The sequence below is a fragment of the Squalius cephalus genome (assembly GCF_949319135.1).
Source record: "Squalius cephalus genome assembly, chromosome: 19".
NCBI lineage: Eukaryota > Metazoa > Chordata > Actinopteri > Cypriniformes > Leuciscidae > Squalius > Squalius cephalus.
Window position 1 is genome coordinate 35,730,379 of NC_137140.1, and position 21,256 is coordinate 35,751,634.

A 21,256-nucleotide genomic window follows, 5' to 3' on the forward strand; every position below is an offset into this window, starting at 1 on the left:
CTGACCAACAGTGGACTTCTGCCTGCATTGGATCTGTGTGTGTGTGTGAATAGTGTCTTTATTTTGTAACTATAACTATAAGTTACATTATATATCTTTTATGTATATGCAGTCCCTAACAATTAACTTGCCATTGCATACACACATAGAGACCAATATGCAAAGATAAACATATACAATAAAAAATAAAAATTATTAGCAAGAATGAAGATGAAAAAAGAATGAAAAAAATAAATAATTTATCAAAGTAAAAAAAAAAAAGTATATATATATATATATATATATATATATATATATATATATATATATATATATATATATATATATATATATACTGTATATACTGTATATATATATATATATATATATATATATATATTTATATATATATAGCTAACGTTACGTTTGCAACAACATTTGCACCGGAGGAAGAGACAAACGCTTAGAAACGCCCATATAGCTAGCATGATGCCTTCTATTTCTAGATGACAAAGACAAAGTTTACCAGTACTACGACACTATAACAAAGGTTAGCGGTACTTATCTGAACTAACGTCATGATCACTGCCACTAGATATAAAGAAAACGTTGCTTTTTCACTCTATTGTGCTATTCATAAAAAAAAAAGATAAAAAAAAGTGTCGTTATTGTGCACTGCTGCTCGTAGACTAGCTCCAGTGCTCATTGCTGCATTGTTAAATGATAGCAACTCGCCAGGACACTTCACCAACTCTCCACTCATTCTGTATAGTTCTAAAACAGGCTGAGGCTATTTTTGAGACATTTGAAAAATGATATACATATCTTGAGTGATTTATGTACCCATTAATCGACAGTGGTGGTTAACCTGCAACATGGGCTTTAAGTAAACACAGCTGAAAGTGAAAGCTGGTGAAAAAGATCGTGTAACATCCATTATTTGGACTTGGTTCGGATTTAAGCCGCCCGACGAGCAGCAGCAAACTATATAGACAGAGTGTCTGGGGTAACAGTTCGGTAAATTAACACACGACTAATCCGTTCTACCACCTCAAATTCAAAATGAAACATATCACTGAATACCAGCGCGCGCATATTATTCCCAATATATCTTAGTGGTGTAGCACATAATCTCTGTCTGCGCCTGATTTTAAGAAGCATTGTTGTGTTTCTTTTTAACTGAAAAGACATCAGTTAGACAATATTCTAATTTTAAATTTGGGGTTTCATAAGCTCCAGGCCATAATAAACATTAGACCTACTGAAGTCTCTGCAGCTAGTGTACTTAAATTTTATTTATCTGCAAAATTATGTTGTATACTTACAGTTTTGCACAATATATGCTCTCAAAACAACATGCACCCTAAAAAAAACAAAAAAAACATTTAGCAGTTGTTTAGCAGGGTCTGTGTAACCTTTTCTGAAATGTTTTTTTTTTAATAATATATATCGTTATCACAAGAGGCTGCAATGTATATCACAATATGGATTTTAGGCCATATCGCCCATCCCAAATTGATAGCCTATAGTAGTTGATAATAACATAGGCCTACCTAATGTTGCCTACGGACGGTAACAGTACAGTAGTAACCTTTTACAGTCTATGAGTAGAACAGCTTTCTCAAGCAGTTTATGATGCATTTTGGAAACAGAAGATGACCCCCTGGTATAATGCGCCACATGGCTTGAGAAACCCGTTCTCAAAGACTTACTTTTATAGTCCAGTTTTGTGTAGCACACATATTCTGAATGTCTTCGGCATAATTTAAATGAACCATTTTAATCTAGATTAATCTAGATTAATTTCAATATTAATCTAGATTAAAACAATTAATATATGCCCACCTCTACCGGAGGTCAAAACTCAAAGTTTTATGTTGATTTTCACATTTCAAATGTTCAGTTGGTTCAGTTTGAGTTTTGACTTACAGAATATGTAATGACGTAGTAATATTATTCACAATAACACTCATAAACCAGTTCTTGCAATTAGAATAAATAGTGAAAAAATGCATACCTACAGCATGTTGAATGAAATCAAGTTAAAGTTTATTTAAGGTCCACACACTCCTAAACTGAAGGTTTCTTACTTGCTCTTGCTGCACTCCTGACAACGGAAATGGTTTTTCACATAATAAACCATTCAGTTTATCACATAGAAAATCTCATAAGCTCACTAAAAGAGCCCCCCCTGCGGTAGTGCAGACTTTCCACCCTCAGTGATGAGTGCCTAAATGTATACCACAACATCAACGATATATTGCTTCTGAAACAAGTTGCTTTGCTTTATATAAAATAAATAATTAAATAAATAAAAGGGTAACACCAAATAAATTATATTAAAAGTTACAAATACCATGAAATATATTAACGAAAAGCACGTGTAAAATAGTGATTTTTTAAAACAACTTAAAAAAAGACAGAAAATGATCGATCACTCAAATAGTTTGGACATAGTCAATCATTTCAATGTTATGACACACTGACGCTCCATTTACATGAACTACCAATGTTATGACACACTGACGCTCCATTTACATGAACTACCAATGTTATGACACACTGACGCTCCATTTACATGAACTACCAATGTTATGACACACTGACGCTCCATTTACATGAACTACCAATGTTATGACACACTGACGCTCCATTTACATGAACTACCAATGTTATGACACATTGATACTCCATACGCAAGCTCCCAGTATTGTGACATAAAACATTGATACTCCATACGCAAGCTCCCAGTATGTGACATAAAACACCGATACTCCATACGCAAGCTCCCAGTATTGTGACATAAAACATCGATACTCCATACGCAAGCTCCCAGTATTGTGACATAAAACATCAATACTCCATATGCAAGGTCCCAGTATTGCTATAGGTTCAATACTGTAGACACAAATTTCTCTTGATAGTGATTATTCGGTTGTGCACAAAGTATTTTACTGCTTTCCATTCTCTTTCATTACCAATTAAAATCTTGTTTTCATTTAAGAATCTTTCACAATCCACTTTTCCAGGGACTTTCATTTCCTTTAGGAAATTCTTGAAATGATGTTCAATAATTTTACTCTCCTTCTCTGACCAGGTCTTTCTGGACTTTCCTGTTAAAATAAATTAAGAAATTAAGTAAGTAAATCAAATTAATTGAATTAAAGAATAACCAAAATTTGAATAATGTAGATTTTACAAGCTGAAGAGCACAGACAATTCTTAAAATACATGTCAAGATGTTTCATGTAGATACAATTTTTTTATGCAAAGTGGAATAACAAACCCTTTTTATTTAAAGGCAGTGGTGAAATCCTAAAGAATGGAACTGCCTCTCTTGAGGCTGCGGTCGTTATTGAGGTGGCAGCCCTTTTTTCCGAATGATCATCCTCTGTCATCCTTTTTTCAGATTCAGCATCCTCTGTGTCTGAGTTGCTGGAGCCCCCTTCAACTGTAACAAAATGAGCATTCACATTCTTTAAAACTAAAAGTAGATTTTTACAAAGTGTGGACACTATGAATTGTTTAAACAAAAGACATATACACATAAGTAATTTACTTACAGTTGATGTTTGGCGTTATGTCCTCCAGAGATTTTCCTTTAAATTTGCCTATTCCACTTTGCAGGGCAAACAGAATTCTGCTCACTTTTGCAACTTGTAAGGTTTCTTCAGGCAGTCTGTAAAACTCCCTATGGACTTCAATGTTGTGACCCATGAAAGTTGCTAGTTGGTCTAGTTCATGCGTTTGCAGGTTAAGTAGCTGAGAAACTGTGGCTACATGTTTTCTCAACTTTGTAGATGTAATGTTTTCTGGGTTTTTAGCCCCACAGCTTTCTGCAAATCGCTTTAAGCAGTCACAACCACGGATGCTCTCCTGTGATCCATAAAAAGGACGAGCAAATATGTAGGGATTGCTAGGGGAAATCCCAACATCTTCTCTAGTTTTAATTAGAAGTTCCACAGATTCTGTTATATTTGTGGGAAATAGTACTGGTACTTTGCGGCCTCGTTTCCCCCGTACCTCTACTCTGGTGAGATTCTTACAGAGTTTCTTCTCAAAAGGTGAAAGGCTCTCCATAATTTCATCCTGAATCATCTGTTTGTTTCTCTGCAGGTATGTTTTGACTTCCATCCTTGAAACCTCACCTTCTCGACGCCGATTGAATAATATTAGCTGTGCTAGAGTCACCTGAGAGAGATCACTCCATGACCTTTGTGATGTGTGTTCAATGTGTGCTTTTTTGTTGACCTCCTCAAGACACTTTAGATGATCATGGAGCTTCTTTATGTCTTCTGCTAAAGGCAGCATTTGGGGACTGTTCCACTTTTTCTGGTACAAAGTTTTCAGTGCATTAGATGAAACATGAATTGTCCATTCTAGTTCAATTAATTTACTGAATTGCTCTGCTCTTCCCTTCAATGCATCATCCTCTTGACGTAAAGCCTCTCCCTGCAAAATATATGACACTTTCACAAGGGAATGACGCAGTTTCAGTGCTGTTGAAGGGACTGAGAATCGGTTGGTTGAGGAATCAAATCCAGTCATCTTTTTTACTCCCTCAAGTACTGTGTTGAACTTTCCTGGGTTGATCAAGTCCTTCAAAGCAACAATGTCTTTATCAATAGTTCTTGTCACTATAAGAAGTCTGGCAAGTTCTCTCATCTTATTTCTAATGTCTGCCCGGTGCCGTGAAACTTCTCCGTTTTTGAGGAACATTCTCTCACCCAGTGACAGAATCAACGGGTCAGATTTCACCACTTGAGTAACGGTATCATATGTCATATCTTCAATAATATTTTTAAGTCCACTAGAAACGTCAGAGTCCATTGGCAACAACAGAGAACAACTTGCCTGAACTTTTCGTTTCACTGGCATATTTTCTTTGTCTTGTAATTTGCAACGTTTGTGATGTCTCCAGAGATCTGTTTTGACATACATAGCAAAGCAAAACTTGCAAGGCAGATAGTCTATTGCTGTTGACTCACGAGTTGCTTGTCTTTTTGGTATGATCTGTCCTTTCCCAGAGGATAGGACTGAACTGTTATGGTGGTAGTTTCCCATGTTCCTTACTTTGGTTAATAGAAGAGTACGCATGTTTGAGCCTCTGTTGTGTGCAAGTGCCTTTGCAACTTCAACTTTTTCAGAATGTTTCTGCTGTAGATGTCTTGCAATTTTTGGATAAGGCTTCTCACAGTAAAGACAGTAATTCTTCTTGTCATAGATGCGTTGATGTACACTGTTTGAGGACATTTTCACTTTTATTTGATTTTGTTGAGAGCTACAGCCGTGGGCACTTTCATCTATTTCTATCCAACTCTTCATAAGTGGTTTTCCTTGGATGCGTTCTGCAACATGTCCTTTAGCTTTTTTTGTGTCGTCTTCTTCTTCTTCTGAGATTTCCAGGGAAAAGGAAACCTGTTGTTCAGTGTTGTTCTGAAATAAAGAACCACACAACTGAAATGTATTTGTAAATAATAACAATGTTATATATTATAAAGTATAAAACCCTTAATTACCATTTCAGACTCATATAAGTCCTCCTCAGTGTGAGAAGATGAATCCATCTCATCACTGCAAACACTTTCTGGCTTATCACTGTCGGTACTCTCTAGGATGTCCATCTCATCTGACGTTTGGGGACAGAAATCTGCTGTATGGGTTCTGTCCTGTAAAACAATAACAGTGTGTGAAATCCATGTCCATGTTTGTTTTCTATCTAGAGCCTGCTGATTCTAAAACACATACTGTGTTTTAGAATCACTGTTGTCTTTTTGGTCTTAAACTTTTTTTTTTTTTTTATGAAAATGAAAAGTACTTACTTCATTTTCATTCACATTGCTGTAGTTGTTTGTGATTCCAGTGTAATCCGACTGGTGTATGAAACCTGTAAATGCACAACAATTGTTAAGGATATCCAATAATTTAAGGATTTTTTTTCTACATTCTTGTAAAATCTACAAAGTTTTATTAATGAGGTGAAGAGAAAAGTGTAAGTCTTGGAACGTACATGTGAAAGACTGAAGGCATTCCTCAATGGTGGGACGTTCTTCGATTGAATTAGACAGCATTCTGCTAATAATATATTTTTGTCTTGTCCATCTTTCTTCACATTGAAGAGTGAAGTTACCCATTCTGACATTTTGAGATAGCCCAACTGGATCCTTGGAGTAGGGTGTAGTTGTCTGATAGGGGTGTTGCCCATCCGTCAGGATATAATGAACCAAGCATCCTGCTACCTACAAAATAAAATAATATTTACAAAAATTTCAGAAATGGTCACAACTAAACTGCAGAATGAATGAAGATGATTAAAATGATGACAAAATGCTGCTGTGCTCAAATGAAAGCTGCTCGAATATTAGCATTCAGAACAATTGAACATAGAACAAATGTATGCATTTTTGACAGAACTGATTACAAATCATATTGATCACATACTAAAATAGTATTGTAACTGCATACATGTAACCTGTTAATCCATTTGAACCCAAACCTAAGAATTGTCATCCCCAAATTAAATAGGGGATGTTCATGAAGTTCATTGTTCATGACATTTTTGGAATAGAAGCATAGTTGTAGTCTAATTTTAACCCTTTCATGCATGAATTATGATAACCTTAGTCAGTATTTTTTTTCCCTATGTGTTTTTATTCCTCTTAGGGCATGAAAAACAAGATTTTTTACAAATTTTTCAAAGAGATCTTCAGGTGTCCACTTGAGTGGACAGCATGCGGTTATGGTTAAAAACGAAGATATACTGTATTAAATATAAGACAATAATCAAACAGATAAAGTATGTGAATTTAACAAACTAATCAAAACAATTATATCAAATCATGTGAAACTGAAAATATAAAATATATACAACAAATATAAATTAAAAATATTGGAAAGGCTTCGTACAACTTCATACAAGTTGCACTTCGCGTATCTTTGATATCAGAACATGAGGACGTGATTCCATCAGAATTTTCTACAGACTGTCAAGGCACAACTGTGGAACCCACTCAGATGTTCCCTCCAGTGCACCAGAGTATGGAGATTTACCCTTATTAGCTGATAATTCTGATTATGTTCAAGATGGACATGCACATTTCTATCATAGCCCTCCTCTGAGAAAACCTAGCATTACATTTTTTCAATCTCATCTCATCAGTGTTGGATGTAATGCATTACAAGTAACATGCATAACACATTCAGATTACTTTTTGATGTTACAAGTAAAGTAATGTGTTACAAGTAACATGCATTACCTAATCAGATTACTTTTTGATCTAACAAGTAATTAACTACAAGTAATGTGCATTGCCTAATCAGATTACTTTTTGATGTAACGAATATATAAACGCATTACAAGTAACATGAATTACGTATTCAGATTACTTTTTGATGTTATGAGTAAAGAAACGCATTACAAGTAACATGCATTACAAATTCAGATTACTTTTTTCGATGTCAATGAAAATTACATTCTAATAATACAAATACATTTATTTACAGTAAAAAATTCACTGCAGATCAAGTTTTTAAGTTTTAACATTCCCATTATAATTATGAATTGTAGCTGAAATATAGCAGTTGATGCATGACGTCCACTACAGTGGACATGTGATTAATCAGAGTTTTCTCTCAATCTAAAATCAAAACTTGGAAAATTTTACTGTGATATGACTCATTAGATATTGCTTGAGTCTCCTAGGATAGAAGGAATGGGTGGATATTCCGGAGCAACTTGGCATGTCTGACTGACCCTTGGCCATCTTGGTTTGGAGGGGAGAAAAATCGAAACACAACGGCTTGCCCTTGGTTGCAATTTATAGGATGATGCACCAGGGTCCAATGAGGCTGATGTGCAACTTTGCCATAAAAACCCATGCAAATTCAAGAAAATGCTTTATTAATAGCTGTCCACTGTAGTGACCACTATACGTGAAAGGGTTAAAGAAGACACTTCGCAATTTGTTGTCATAAAATCATAATTACAATCATTAAGAAACATAATATATAGGCTTAAGTGTATTGTAAAGTTTTTAGAAAATATTTTTCTCATTGATATTTTATGACAAAACAGAAATTGGTTCTTGTTAAAGTACAGAAACCCAATGAAGCCACAGACCTGACCATGTTTAACTTAAAATCTGCAGATGATAACTCTAACGGCCAGATTAATTTACAGATTGCTCCAGCACAAACCCTTTCACATCTACTGCAGTCAGATTCACCCGTGTTCACTCTGAAGGAATCACTCACATGGCTGGTGCACTTGTAATGACACATGAAGGATGTTAAGAGGCTAAAAGCAGGTTTAGTACTTGCCCCATTGAAGTCAACAGGGTGCAAATTGTAAAAAGAGGATAACGGTGTAGGCAACACCGATTTTTGTCGTTCAAATTTACAAAAAAATGTGCTCAATGTTAAAATTCTCAGCATCAAACCAAGACAATTTATTAGATCAAAACCATGTTATCAAAACTTATAAGGCCTTTCAAGTATTTAAAATACATTCTCTTTGTGATCTGATGAGGCTTAGAGGATAGGATAGTTTACATACTGTAATAAAGGCTAAAAGCTATAATAGTTAATGGCTATAATAGTTAATGCACTTCACAAAATTGATAGCAAAAAAATATATATATTTTCTTTCTCATGGTATTTTTATCAATATGGTACACAATTATCCTATTGAATCGTTAGGGTCAAAAGTACTCACAAAGTAGTCCAATTACATTACCTAAAATTATTTAGATTACAGGATTGTAAATTATTTGTAAATAATATTGTAAATTATTGTAATAAATTTAATAAATTGTATTTAGATTGTAATCTAGATTAATCTAGATTTCATCACTGACTGCAATTTGTGTCATGTAATTTGGAATGAGTAACTGTGTACAATACAATACTTAAGTTATAACCAGCACTGTGATTGGAAAATCATGGAACATCATAATTGTATTTGTTTTAGTAAACGTTCTTGACTTTCTGCACAAGGTCATAATTATTTTGTTAATGAATGGATGCTCTATACCAGTTTTTAATGCTCTATACCAGTGGTTTTCAAACTTTTGAAATGACCATTTATTTATTTTTTGTTTACTTTCTATCACCTTATTTGTGGAGTAAAATGAAACTAACTCAGCTGCATATTTTTGCAGTATTTTATTTTATTGATTTATTGAATATTTTTTTTTAAATCAAAATATATTTAGCATATTTCCTTAGGCCTATATAATATTATTTTATATTATTATTTTAATTTAATTTTATTTCATTTTTATGTAAGTCCATTTTCATTAAATCATCAAGACAACCCATTTTTTAAATATTGGACGCGACCAAGGGTTTGAAACCCGCTGCTCTTTATTGGTTACATTGATTAATTTAGGATAAAAATATAAATAAATAAATAAATAAAACTCCACTCTGAAATGTGAATTAATAATGAGAATCCATCAATATTTTTCCAAATGTGTTCACTTTTGAACTAAAAACCCAGAGGAATGCTGGAAAAGTCTCAGTTAAGTAAGTTCCCTGGTTCCCTGAGTAGGGAACGGAGACGTTATTCGTCGTCACGTCGTAACTCGTAGTGACTATGAAAGGGAACACTTTATTTTGATGGTCCCTTTTGAACATTCTACTAACTATAAATAAATGTGCAGCTACATGTCAACCAACTGTAATTACAGTATTAGTAGACTATATCTGCTTAATATCTGCTAAAATTTGACTGTGATAAACCCCAATAGACATTATACTGACTAAATATATAATACATGTCAACTTATTTTTACTCTAACCTACATTTTAGTCTCTAGTCTACTTATACTCCTGTAGTACTCTAATGAGAATTAGTTCACATGTAGTTGTAACATTACTTATAATCAACAGAATGTGTTAAAGAGACCATCAAAATAAATTGAGACCAAACATTGTGTAGTCAAATGCTTTCATGATGACCATATAGCAGATTTTTTCCTTTGACACAAATTAAGAAATTAAATTACAGTCACCATGAGATATTTATAATAAAACAGAGGTAAAACATTTTTAGGATTGAGTCTTAAACCTTTTAAATAATGTATAATTTGCCTTTTATTATTATTTTTACATTAAATCTTAAAGTAACTTTGATATAGTGTAATTAAAAAACACTTCTGTGTGCCGGCGTCCTCCCACAAATTAACAAGTTTTAACATGATATTTTCAACCCTTACCTGGATATCTGATTCTTTCTTGTACTTGTATTGCATGCCTCCAACATCTTCATAACTCGACCAAGAAAAAGATCCAGCCATTTGAGAGAGCAGTGTGGTTTGTGCCAGATCAAGTTTTCTGCTTGCTCCAAAGTCTGCGATGTACAGTTTATTGCTTATATCTGTAGAAAAGTAAAAATGCTCACAAAAAATGTAACACTTAAAATGATATCCACATTATCATATGCTCATGCATTTTAAATGAAAATTTCTGCTGATATTACAGGATAATTATAGCTATGGCTAATCCACAGACTGCTCTTACCAAACAAAATATTTTCAGGCTTCAGGTCTCTGTGCAAAATTCCATATGAATGCAGTTCCTGAAGTCCTTGCAGTAACTCCTGGCAGATCTCTAGTCTTCGATTCTCTATCAGGCTTTTTCTTTCAGGAAAATCCTTGTTTTCAATCAGCTCCATCAGACTATATTCACAAAGAGGTGACACAAAATAGGCAAAGTAAGTGTCTTCCAACACTGAAATGTGTTGCAGAAGGTGCTCTGCTTGTAAATTTTTTGAACTCAGGAAATGAGCCATTTCCAATTCAGTTTTGGAAACATGTTTGGCAACTCGTTTCACTGCAACTTTGCAGTTGTTGAAGACTCCTGGGAAAATCTCAGCAGCATTGCATCCATTTGCAATCTTCATTTCTGTGTTGATAACAAGGTCATCCATTTTCATCAAACCAGGCTTTAAATCAAAGTTTTCAAATGAATTCTTCCATCGTGATTCCTGTAAAATGCAAAAAAGCAAAAGCATATTGAAATGTAAGAAATGTTTTACAGTGTATATAGTTATTAGTAAACTCAGCTGAAGGAACAGACCTCTCTATATATATTTACCATATTTTCCTTGATCTCTCTGAATGTGGAAATACTGGTTTTCTGAAACAAATTACATTAAAAGCAATCATTAATGTAGTTAACATGAACATATAATGAGCACCACTTTTACAATATTTCTTAATAGTATGTAATGTTAATTTCAACATTTAGTAATGCATTATTAAAATCAAAAGTTGTATTTATTAACATTAGTTATTGCGTTGTAAATGTACATGAACAAGCAATGAACAGCTGGAGTTTAATTAACTTACATTAACAAAGATGAATAAGTATTGTACCAAATGTGTTGCTTTTAGATCATGTGAATTAAGACATTAACTAATGTTAACAAATGAAACCTCATTGTGTAAGTGTTACCTAAATAATTAGCTTTTTTAAAGGTAAAAATTGTACAGCAGTATTGTTGAGGATAAGAGAATCTTGTAACACTTTACAATAAGGTTTCATTAGCTAGCATTAGTTAACAAACCAATAATGAACTGCGCTTATACAGCATTTATTAAACTTTGTTAATGTTATTTTCAACATTTAGTAATGCATTATTAAAATCAATTAGGTAATACGTTGTAAATGTACATGAACAATCAATGAACAGCCGGAGTATCATTAACTAACACTAACAAAGATGAATAAATATTTTACCAAATGTATGGCTTTTAGTTCATGCAAATTAATACATTAACTAATGTTAACAAATGAAACCTTATTGTGTTACCATATAAAAACTATATAAGTGTTACCTCAATAATTTGCTTTTTTAAAGTAAAAATTGTACACTTAAACAGCATTTATTAAACTTTGGTTATTGTTAATTTAAAAATGTACTGATACATCATTAAAATCATAAGTTGTATTTGTTAAAATTAATAACACACTGTGAAGTAACATGCACAAACATTGAAACAGCTGGATTTTAACTAATATTAACAAAGATTAACCAATACTGTAACAAATGTATTGGTCATTTAGTACTAATGTTAACCAATTAACCTTATTGTAAAGTGTTAGCAAGTTTTCCTCACCACTTGATAAAATAATGAAAATAAGACACCAACAAATAGAAATAGAAGTTTAAATACCTGTCTCCATGGGCAGTTAGGATCTCCGTAGTCGTATAAAATTTCTTCTCCTGCATTGATTTTTGTTAACGCAAATGCACACAGATGTGGTCTTTTCTTTTCATCCATTATCTATTGGTTACAAAAGCACACAAACACACAAATGAAAACAACAAAAACATCATTTGAAAAGTCGCCTAGTTTTTAATAATGTCAAATAATGCTACAAGATGAGGCTGTATAAAAGGTGTAATTGAAACAAAGAATAAGAATACATTAAAGACAGACTTACTATTTTAATTTTGCTGTTTGGCTTGATGTGGTCATCATTTATGAATCGTCCTAGTCTTTCTGTATCTTGACTGCCATCAACACTGTGTGGTGAAATATTTTAAAAACACTTTTGAATTGTCATAATGGTATTATATTTCATTGGAACATTCATTAATTTAATCTTACCAGTAAGATTGTTCCTGAAAGGAGTAGAAATACAAAAATGCTGCATTTTCAGCTGAGTAGTCTTTGAACAGGTTCTCTCCTTCAGATCCAGTGATGTGTCTTCCAACATACTCCAACAGGAATTCACCTGGCTCAATGTGTTTTGTGGCAATTACTCCAAAACCTAATAAATAGTATAAATACAAGTAAATTAATAGTATGATAAAAGATTCATGAAGTTATTCAGGTTGTCTAAATTATTTTCAATGGTATTGTTACTTCGAAAACAACTGTATCTACATCTTTATAAAAGTGTAAAAAAAATAATAATAATAAAAAAAAAAAATCAGATTTTCTGTCTGAAAAAATCAGACACTAAATATTCATCATTTCCATTATTACACAGGCCCCTCACATTCTAACTGGCAGTTACTTACAAATAATATCAAGAGCACTCACACATTTACATAATAGTGTTTAATTTAGAGACATCAGCAGCTTATAACATAAATACTGGCAGGAAAACAGATGTAAATCCACCTTTAACTGGTCAAAGCAATCATGTTTTTTCCCCTCTTGCGTGTTTTGTTTTAACAGCCTGCTTTCTCTAGGTTCATATTTTAAACCCAACCCTTTGACATTAAAGGAATAGTTCACTTAAAAATGAAAATTCTGTCATATATACTCACTCTCATGTTGTTTCAAACCTGTATGAATTTCTTTCTTCTGCTGAACAGAAAGGAAGATATTTAGAAGAATGTCAGTAACCAGACAGTTTCTGATCCCATTGACTTCCATAGTAGGAAAAAAATTATACTATGGAAGTCAATGAGACCAGAAACTGTCTGGTTACTGACATTCTTCTAAATATCTTCCTTTCTGTTCAGCAGAAGAAAGAAATTCATACAGGTTTGAAACAACATGAGAGTGAGTATATGATGACAGAATTTTCATTTTTAAGTGAACTATTCCTTTAATTAGTGACCACACTTAGCTTTTATTTAAGTTTTGCAAAGTCATACAGTATTGATGGGAGAATTGTATGTAGTAACTTACCTTTCTCTTCACTCATGAATTGTTTCTCAAATGTGTCTTTATCTTTGCCAGAAGCAATGAAGTACAAAGCTTCTTTTTCAGGAAAAACTCTTCTGGGTCTCATTTTCCTGTGAAATATTTAAAATTATTTTATGTAGGATTACTTCATATGCAAAATAAATAAATAAATAAATAATACCTCTTTAGAATTTCATAGAAAATAAATGATTGAAAAGATGACACCGTGGGTAACAATTTAAAATGTAGTAAAAAAATAAAAAAAAAAAAAAAAAATTACCAACAATCTGATTATCAATAATATTACCGGTAATATACATGCATATTTACATTGTAAGAGGATATCAATATTTTATAAAATTAGCATTTACAAATTATCATAAAATATATAATGTTCAACTTACCTCTTAATTTGGAAAGAAAAAACTGAGATGAGAAATGTCTCAGTGCGCTTTTTATGAGGTTCTTGGAGGTAGATACAGTCTTTAAACTATAACAGAAAGATAACTCTCCAATGTAGGAAACAATCGCGTATAGGAGCTGTCTTCCAAATGGCAAAACTGAAGTGTGAGTTAGGAACATAGAATAGATGATACACATGCTGCTATCTGAGCAGTGATTGGGCCGACGCCCACAGATTAGCCACAATTACCCATCATTACTATTGGTTCTGTTATGCAAATTTATCTGTGAATGAAATCAAACAGCCAGTTCAAAATAAGTGTATAGTCCATTGTTTTTAAATTCAGTTCAAATTGTAAACATCAGTTGGATCAGGAAAAATTCCTTTTCCTCAATTACTATTACATACATTATAATTACTCACTTTTTTTCTGTACGTATAGAGCACAGAGCACAAACCTATACCAGTGGCAGATAGAAATGATAAAGTTAATAAAGAAAAAAAGTAATTTCACACAATGTAAATAAATATAAAAATATTCTCATTTAATGTAAATCAAATGGTTATATAGGACGTAGCATTTACCATGGGCATTCATATTTATGTTGGTTTAACTTAACTTGTATAGCACATCTGAAAAGAAAGCTCATACCACTTACTTAAGAGTACCTTGTGTTGAATCACAAAAAAAAAACAACACTGCGTATTAGCTGCGTATTAGAATTGATCTCAGTCCACATTAAAACGACTGCAAACGCGGATCACGTGACCATTCACCAACACTGGGCATGTGCGTGCCGGTGTAAACCTAGAGACTTTCAAGCATAGACTGTAAAAAATGTTTTCAAACATCAAAATATCATTTATTAATATGTATTTGTGTCAAAATGACATATAAACATCTTTTCCTATTCCATTTTGCCAGAAAACGCTTCCAACACGCTTGCGTGTCGCAAGAAAAATAGGTGTCGGTTATATTTCTAGCATGCACGCGTTTACCGCGCCTGAGACGCGCCAGTTTCTTACTGTAAGAAACTGTTCCAGCGGGTGAAGTTTACTGGTACTGAATATTACCTGTGTATACTCCATGACTGGTGACACCCAATCATAGAGCCGAGCGTGAGCCTCTGCGTCATCGTTTCTAAAGTCCTCCGTTTTGACCCGTCCACTCTAAAACGCCCTCCGGAGATTCAAAACGAAAAACGGGTCGGCAGCGTTTCTAAACTTCTCCGTTTTGGGTCTCCGTTTTTGCCGTTTTAGTGTGGACGGGAGGTGCAAACGTAGCAAAAAGTCTTCGTTTTTAAACGAAAATGCAGTAGTGTGGACGGGGCCTAAGGTAAAACTTTCACAGTCTGGCCTATGTGTCTATGACATGCTGTCCTTTGAAGCTCTTCTCCATAGAAATGCAAATTGCCTGCGGGGGTATTTGGGGGGTAGGGTAGCAGTCCACCCAAGGACTGGAAAACAGCAGTGAGGAACCATCTGATCAGAGCAATTGGGATATGTTTCAATCAGCTCTGTAATTTATATACAGTCAAGTCACACCACAATTATTTATACCACTTTATACATTATAATTCTTTAAAATGTTCTAAGACAGCCCCCATTTTACCAGGTGGGGAATAAATGAGACACATATTTTAAAGGTATACAAGCTCAAATATAAAAACTGTAATACAATTGATAATAATTGATAATACATAATTTAAATATGTTTTCAGTTAAAACAGCTCAAACATGCGTCTGAGAAAGCGTTGTCTGTGAAACTGGGGGCATAGTTTTAGAGACACCAACCTCAAATTTGAATCTTAAAATATGCCATTGTTTTGTCTCAAGATTCACACCAGTAATGTTTTTTTTTTCTTTGCACATTTATAAAAGCTACTTAAATGAAAATGAAATGATAAAATGAATCTACTTTATTTTTTTATTTATTTTTTACCAAACGTTGAAGTATTAGTTCCAACCAACATTTGTAAACAGCATCGCAGAGTTGTGGTTTGAACGACAGCTCTCGATCTGTGATTTGAAGCATAGTTTCAAGTTTACATGGCATGTGGACTCAATAAATCATTATCTTTACAAAAATAAGCAAGCTGACATTCAGTACAACCTGTGTCTTTTATTTAGAATACATACAAATGTAATTTAAGTCTTTTAGTTTGTCAAGAGATTTAAAGCACCATTTTTGAAAACTGCGCAAGCTCTACTATGTAAGAACAAGCCTATGATTGAATCTGGAAATAAATCAAAATAACTGAGTGAAATTAAACACAGTCATGCCATGTACTAACATTATATGTTTGATATTTAATTTATATCAAAACATCTAGCATTAATTTGATCTCAAACAGATTCATTAAATAAATTATACAGATGATAAAGCCTACTTGTTACAACTGAACTGGTTATTTACAATGTTTTGTATAGACAGCTTAGATGAATAGCTTATTTAAAACAATTATATAGTCACCCCCAATTTTGGTGAGTGATGCATTTATGACATACCAAAAATATCAAAGTTTCTGCTCAGAAATCATTCTGAATAGGCACATAACCAACATATATTTAGAAAGCCATCACTTGAGTGTTTACAGTTCAAGACTAAAAATTTATCAGACTGTTATGAATATTGAGATATATAAGCTCAAACATAAAAACATCAAATATTAAGAATATATTTATTAAATGTATAAAATATTCTGAGCTTCAGAATATCAAATCTGAGGATGATCTCTAAATGCATTTTATGAAGCCTATTGTAAGACCAAATATCTTATTCCCCTGTAAACACTCATGTAGAGTCATTGACTCTCATTGTCATTTAGAGTCATTGACTCAACATGTCTGGTTGGTCTGGTGAGGAGAAATGGCCCATTCATGTAAATCGACGAACATTTAGCACCTTTTCAAGAGACTTAAAGGGTTAGTTCACCCAAAAATGAAAATTCTGTCAGTAATTACTCACCCTCATGTTGTTCCAACCCCATTAGACTTTCGTTCATCTTCGGAACACAAATGAAGATATTTCTGATTAAATCTGAGTGCTGGATCACTCCTCCTGCAGGCTTATGGACACCTCAACTTGCTGGCCCAGAAAATGTATTATAGACATTGTTAATATAGTACAAGTGACTCCAGTGGCTCAATCTTAAGTTTGTAAAGCGACAAGAATACTTTCTGTGCGCAAAAACAAACAAAAATAACGACTTTATTCCTCTTTTCATTTCCTTCTCTCTGGACCTCGAGGTTTTTTTTTACATAGTGTAATATAACGTAGCGGGCTATTGGGCGACTGTGGTCATGTGTGATACGTGGTGACGTGAAACACAGACGCGCTACGCTATTACACTACGTAAAAAAAATCTCTCAGATTTCATCAAAAATATCTTAATTTGTGTTCCGAAGTTGAACGAAAGTCTAATGGGGTTGGAACAACATGAGGGAGAGTAAATACTGACAGAATTTTCATTTTTGGGTGAACTAACCCTTTAATCTTCATTTTTCTTTTATTCTTATTCTTTTGTTTGAATTCAGTCATTAATGCCTGTATCCCTGTATTTTTTGCTTGGTCATCTAAATCTCTGTCATTCCACTATGCAAGAGCAATACATCTATTATCTTAAGTCTTGTTAGAAAACCAACAACAACAACAACAAAAAAAAACTGTTCTTGAATTAAAAAAAATAAATAACATGATTTTATGAAATAGGAAGCTCATGTAGAAGGTGCATTAGCTCAACAGGCAGCCTCAAGCTACATGACACAATATCATTTATTAATATTACACTCTCACTTAAAGCTCACTTTAAAACACAATTGAGTATTTGTATCATATTTCGGTCGCAATTTAAAATGGTTTCAAGTCAAAAAAGATTATTTAAATATGTTATAGGCTATTTTGCATTTTTTTATGAAGCAATGGGCTATTTTTACTCACATGCATACTGTAAACATTCTTTGTTCCTATACAATAACCAAAATCGAACGGAAATCAAACACACACAAAACAGAATAACTTGAATCCTGCATTTATTAGCTTCTTGTATCAGATGAAGAGATGTGTTTAGTTTTGTTTGTCCACAGTGTACACAGCACTGCGTCATCCAGAAGGACAGCCTTATGGTCACGTTGGTTCACCATGAGATGATTGACAGCTTTACAAACGAATCATATCGAACTGATGTCATCACGTTTGCTGACGCAAATCTGGAAGAGCAGAGTCATCGCTGGCTCTGTTAGCTGTTTGAGCTCTTCAGATTGCATAATTCAGTGGGAAATAAATAGAAATATTATTCTGTATGACGATATCATATCAATTATTTCTCCAAATGTGCGCATCATTGGCCTAATAGCCCTGGGAGATCGTGGATATTGTATGTAGGCCTATATAAACACAAATAAACTGGAGATGAGATGAATGGCTGCTGTATGAGTGATGATTTCTATTCAAGATAACGAACATTACAGATTAATTATTTTGCACTTCTGGAATAAATTAAGAAACTTATCTAACTTCAAACCAGTTTAATTATAAACAGTGGTCAAATATCAAAGCTGGGGTCTTAAACCTTCCTAATGAAGCTCAGTTTGTGCAGATCAAGTAGGAGTGTGATGTTTTAAAGAGTAATAAATAAAATAATCTGGGGCCACCAGTGATCCTTGACAATCAAGGGGTTAATTATGCCTCTGATTGTTTTACTTCTGGTATATCTGCTTGGGGAATCGAAGCATTTAATGTCTCCTATTAACACCCGGTCTCCACTAGATAAAAACAGTCTGTCAGGTCACAGCTGTAATCACCTGTGATTATCATATGTAAAGGCAAATGTATAGGAAATCGTTAACCACACATTCCAAAAGAAAAAGGTTTAAGCAGTATGTAAATGAAATGATATTGCTGTTTTTTGTAACTAAAACCACTCAATTCACACTTGTGAATTGCAGCTATTCATGGATTCACGTCTGGTTCATGATCACCCTTTTCAGTGTTTATTCTGTTATGATAAACAGCTGGATAAACTTAATTTACTATGAAACTAACCAACAAATTAGTAATTAACTAAGAAGAACTATATTAAACTAGGCATATATATTATTTACTGTGTTTTATCTTTGATCATAAGGTTAATTAATGGAAATTTAGAAATAGTGCTATCCATTTTACAAAGAGGTTTCATTTGTTAATTTACCATAAACTATAAATAAACGGTTGTAATTTTATGAGCTCATATGAATAAGTTATCTAAAATAATACACTGTGCATTAATGTGTGTATGATGTTATTGGTTAGTTCAGATAACTGTATGCATTACATAATCTAAATGAATAGAACCTTACTGAAAATGTAATCCAAAGTGATGATGCATTTAAATTGAAGTTGTGCTGCAAGATTAATGATATTAAGAAAGTACTGGTCCATGTATTGTTTATTTGGAGTTCTGCATACTTAATATAGTTCACTGTTTACACCAATACATGATATAACCCCATATGAGTTTATTTATTTTCACTTTAAAACAGATCTTGTAGAGATTACCATATTGTTGTTTTATTTTCTACCCCAGAAACAAATCTATATAAATCTATATATATATTGAATGTGTGTGTAAATATTCACTGATACACTTGGTGTCATATGGTGTTTGTTATTTCTTTGGGACATTTTAACTAAATATATTTTATTAAAACTAATCTGAAATAAATAATATGGTCTATTTCATGTGACTTTCAAAAATGTGTATTATAAGTAAGTCTTAAACTTTTTTTTTTTTTGCAGTGTACTAAGTCATAATTAAGTGTTTTTGCAACAGCATTATTTTCCAGGGTAAGCTAAGCAACAATCACCCACTTGTACATATTTGGAGGCGCCAGTTTGTTTCCAATCCCAGAGAAATTAGCATTTCTATAGCAACAGTTATCTGGAGACCCAATCACTGTCCAGAGATGGTTGGGGTTGTGGGATATAATCACAGAACATTCACTCTTTCGTGTCTTTTGGAAGTGTTTGTCTCTGTTTGAACCTTGCGTTTTTGAAGGAGGAGAACATATTCTACAACATGAGGTAAGTTCAGCATTTTGATTGATCTATTTATAAAGAAAATAAATAATTACGCTGTTACAATTCAGAATTTCAAATTGGTTTCATTAGTAATTGGTATCTTTATAATTTATATTTTTGATACTCCTTTTTGCGGATAGTTAAAATGTCTAGAAGAGTAATTTAGAAATTTAGAATAATCCTTATTTTAGACTTGTAGTACCAACAATGATGATATTGCGTATATTTAAAATCATAATGGTCAATTTAACAAACATAAAAAACAATGTTTTACCAGTTATTCTACAGATGTTGCAACTGTTAAACATGTTTACGATTACTATTTTTTTACTTTCCTTGTTTTTTTTTTGTTTTGTTTTTTTTAGAAAAGTCAAGTCAACAGTTCATGTTGTTCAACAAGAACACTTCATCAGAGAATCCACTACTCAAAAGAAAGGTATGTTTCTGCTCAACCTATTGAACTATTTTAAAATGTTTTATTCAAATAGATTTTAACATTTACAATAATGCATGTAGTGGCAATCTCATTTCAAAATACACAAATGTTTAAGTGTTATTGTATGTTCGTTTGAAAATTGTAGATGTTTAAATCATGGTCCAGCCCTAGATTTTAAGATTGTGAGTTGTGCCTTTCCATGTTAAAGAAAGGCCTTAAATGTATAAAGTTTATTGTGACGCAGCTAATTATATTTTACAACAAATTCTAGAGCAATTGTGTGACTTCCCAATTGTGTGCTGCATAGTTAATCATTTGTATTGTAATCCTTTTATCAGGTGTGCACAGAGTTTGGATTATTGGTGACAGTTACATTAGACGTGGCGAAAAGCGAGCAAGAGAGACCATAGGCACCAATCTTGGAGTGGCTTCCCAGGTCCAGTGGTTTGGCAGGGGAGGCATGTGTTGGGGAGACCTCCTTCCCTTCTTCCAACAGTGCCTTAAAAGAAGGACTGCTCCGAATGTGCTAGTGATTCACTGTGGAGGCAACGACCTAGGACGTGTGAAAAGTGTGCTGCTTCTCAAAGCAATGAAGAGGGACCTACGTGACCTCAACAGACAGTTTCCCCAGATGAAAATTCTGCTGTCTTCAATAAACCAAAGGCGCCACTGGAGGCATGCCCCCCCGGGAAAGGTGGACAAAGTGCGAAAGTTTGTGAACAATGTGA

The 21,256-nt window shown here is 33.3% G+C and overlaps 2 protein-coding genes across 4 annotated transcripts in view; both read right to left on the bottom strand.

Annotated features, from left to right (window-relative positions):
* Nucleotides 1-21,256, bottom strand: part of ascc1 (activating signal cointegrator 1 complex subunit 1) — a 44,759-nt gene that overhangs the window by 7,849 nt on the left and 15,654 nt on the right. The window lies entirely within an intron of this gene.
* On the bottom strand, nucleotides 1,309-20,872 carry LOC307146860 (uncharacterized protein). Of its 2 annotated transcripts, XM_079851167.1 has the most exons (15): nucleotides 14,455-20,872; nucleotides 14,033-14,315; nucleotides 13,632-13,738; nucleotides 12,597-12,759; nucleotides 12,430-12,511; nucleotides 12,159-12,269; nucleotides 11,077-11,118; nucleotides 10,501-10,966; nucleotides 10,197-10,357; nucleotides 5,990-6,218; nucleotides 5,802-5,866; nucleotides 5,499-5,648; nucleotides 3,543-5,415; nucleotides 3,266-3,430; nucleotides 2,007-3,092 (listed from the first exon to the last, which is right to left on the bottom strand). In XM_079851167.1, exons 3-15 carry the CDS (start codon nucleotides 13,732-13,734, stop codon nucleotides 2,872-2,874), a joined length of 3,831 nt encoding a protein of 1,276 aa, XP_079707293.1. In that variant the 5' UTR covers nucleotides 13,735-13,738; nucleotides 14,033-14,315; nucleotides 14,455-20,872; the 3' UTR covers nucleotides 2,007-2,871. The 2 variants fall into 2 exon arrangements, with proteins under 2 accessions (XP_079707294.1, XP_079707293.1); XM_079851168.1 differs by adding an exon at nucleotides 1,309-1,342 and having other exon boundaries at nucleotides 2,958-3,092; nucleotides 11,059-11,118; nucleotides 13,632-20,872.

Bases quoted from the DNA above. Each gene is read 5' to 3' on its own strand.
- LOC307146860 (XM_079851167.1), bottom strand. From the start codon at position 13,734: ATGAGACCCAGAAGAGTTTTTCCTGAAAAAGAAGCTTTGTACTTCATT. The intron at 11,119-12,158 runs GTATTTAAACTT...AATTTGTTTCAG, and splicing joins CTAACTGCCCATGGAGACAG to AAAACCAGTATTTCCACATT. The intron at 6,219-10,196 runs GTAAGGGTTGAA...TTTATTTTGTAG, and splicing joins AGAAAGAATCAGATATCCAG to GTAGCAGGATGCTTGGTTCA.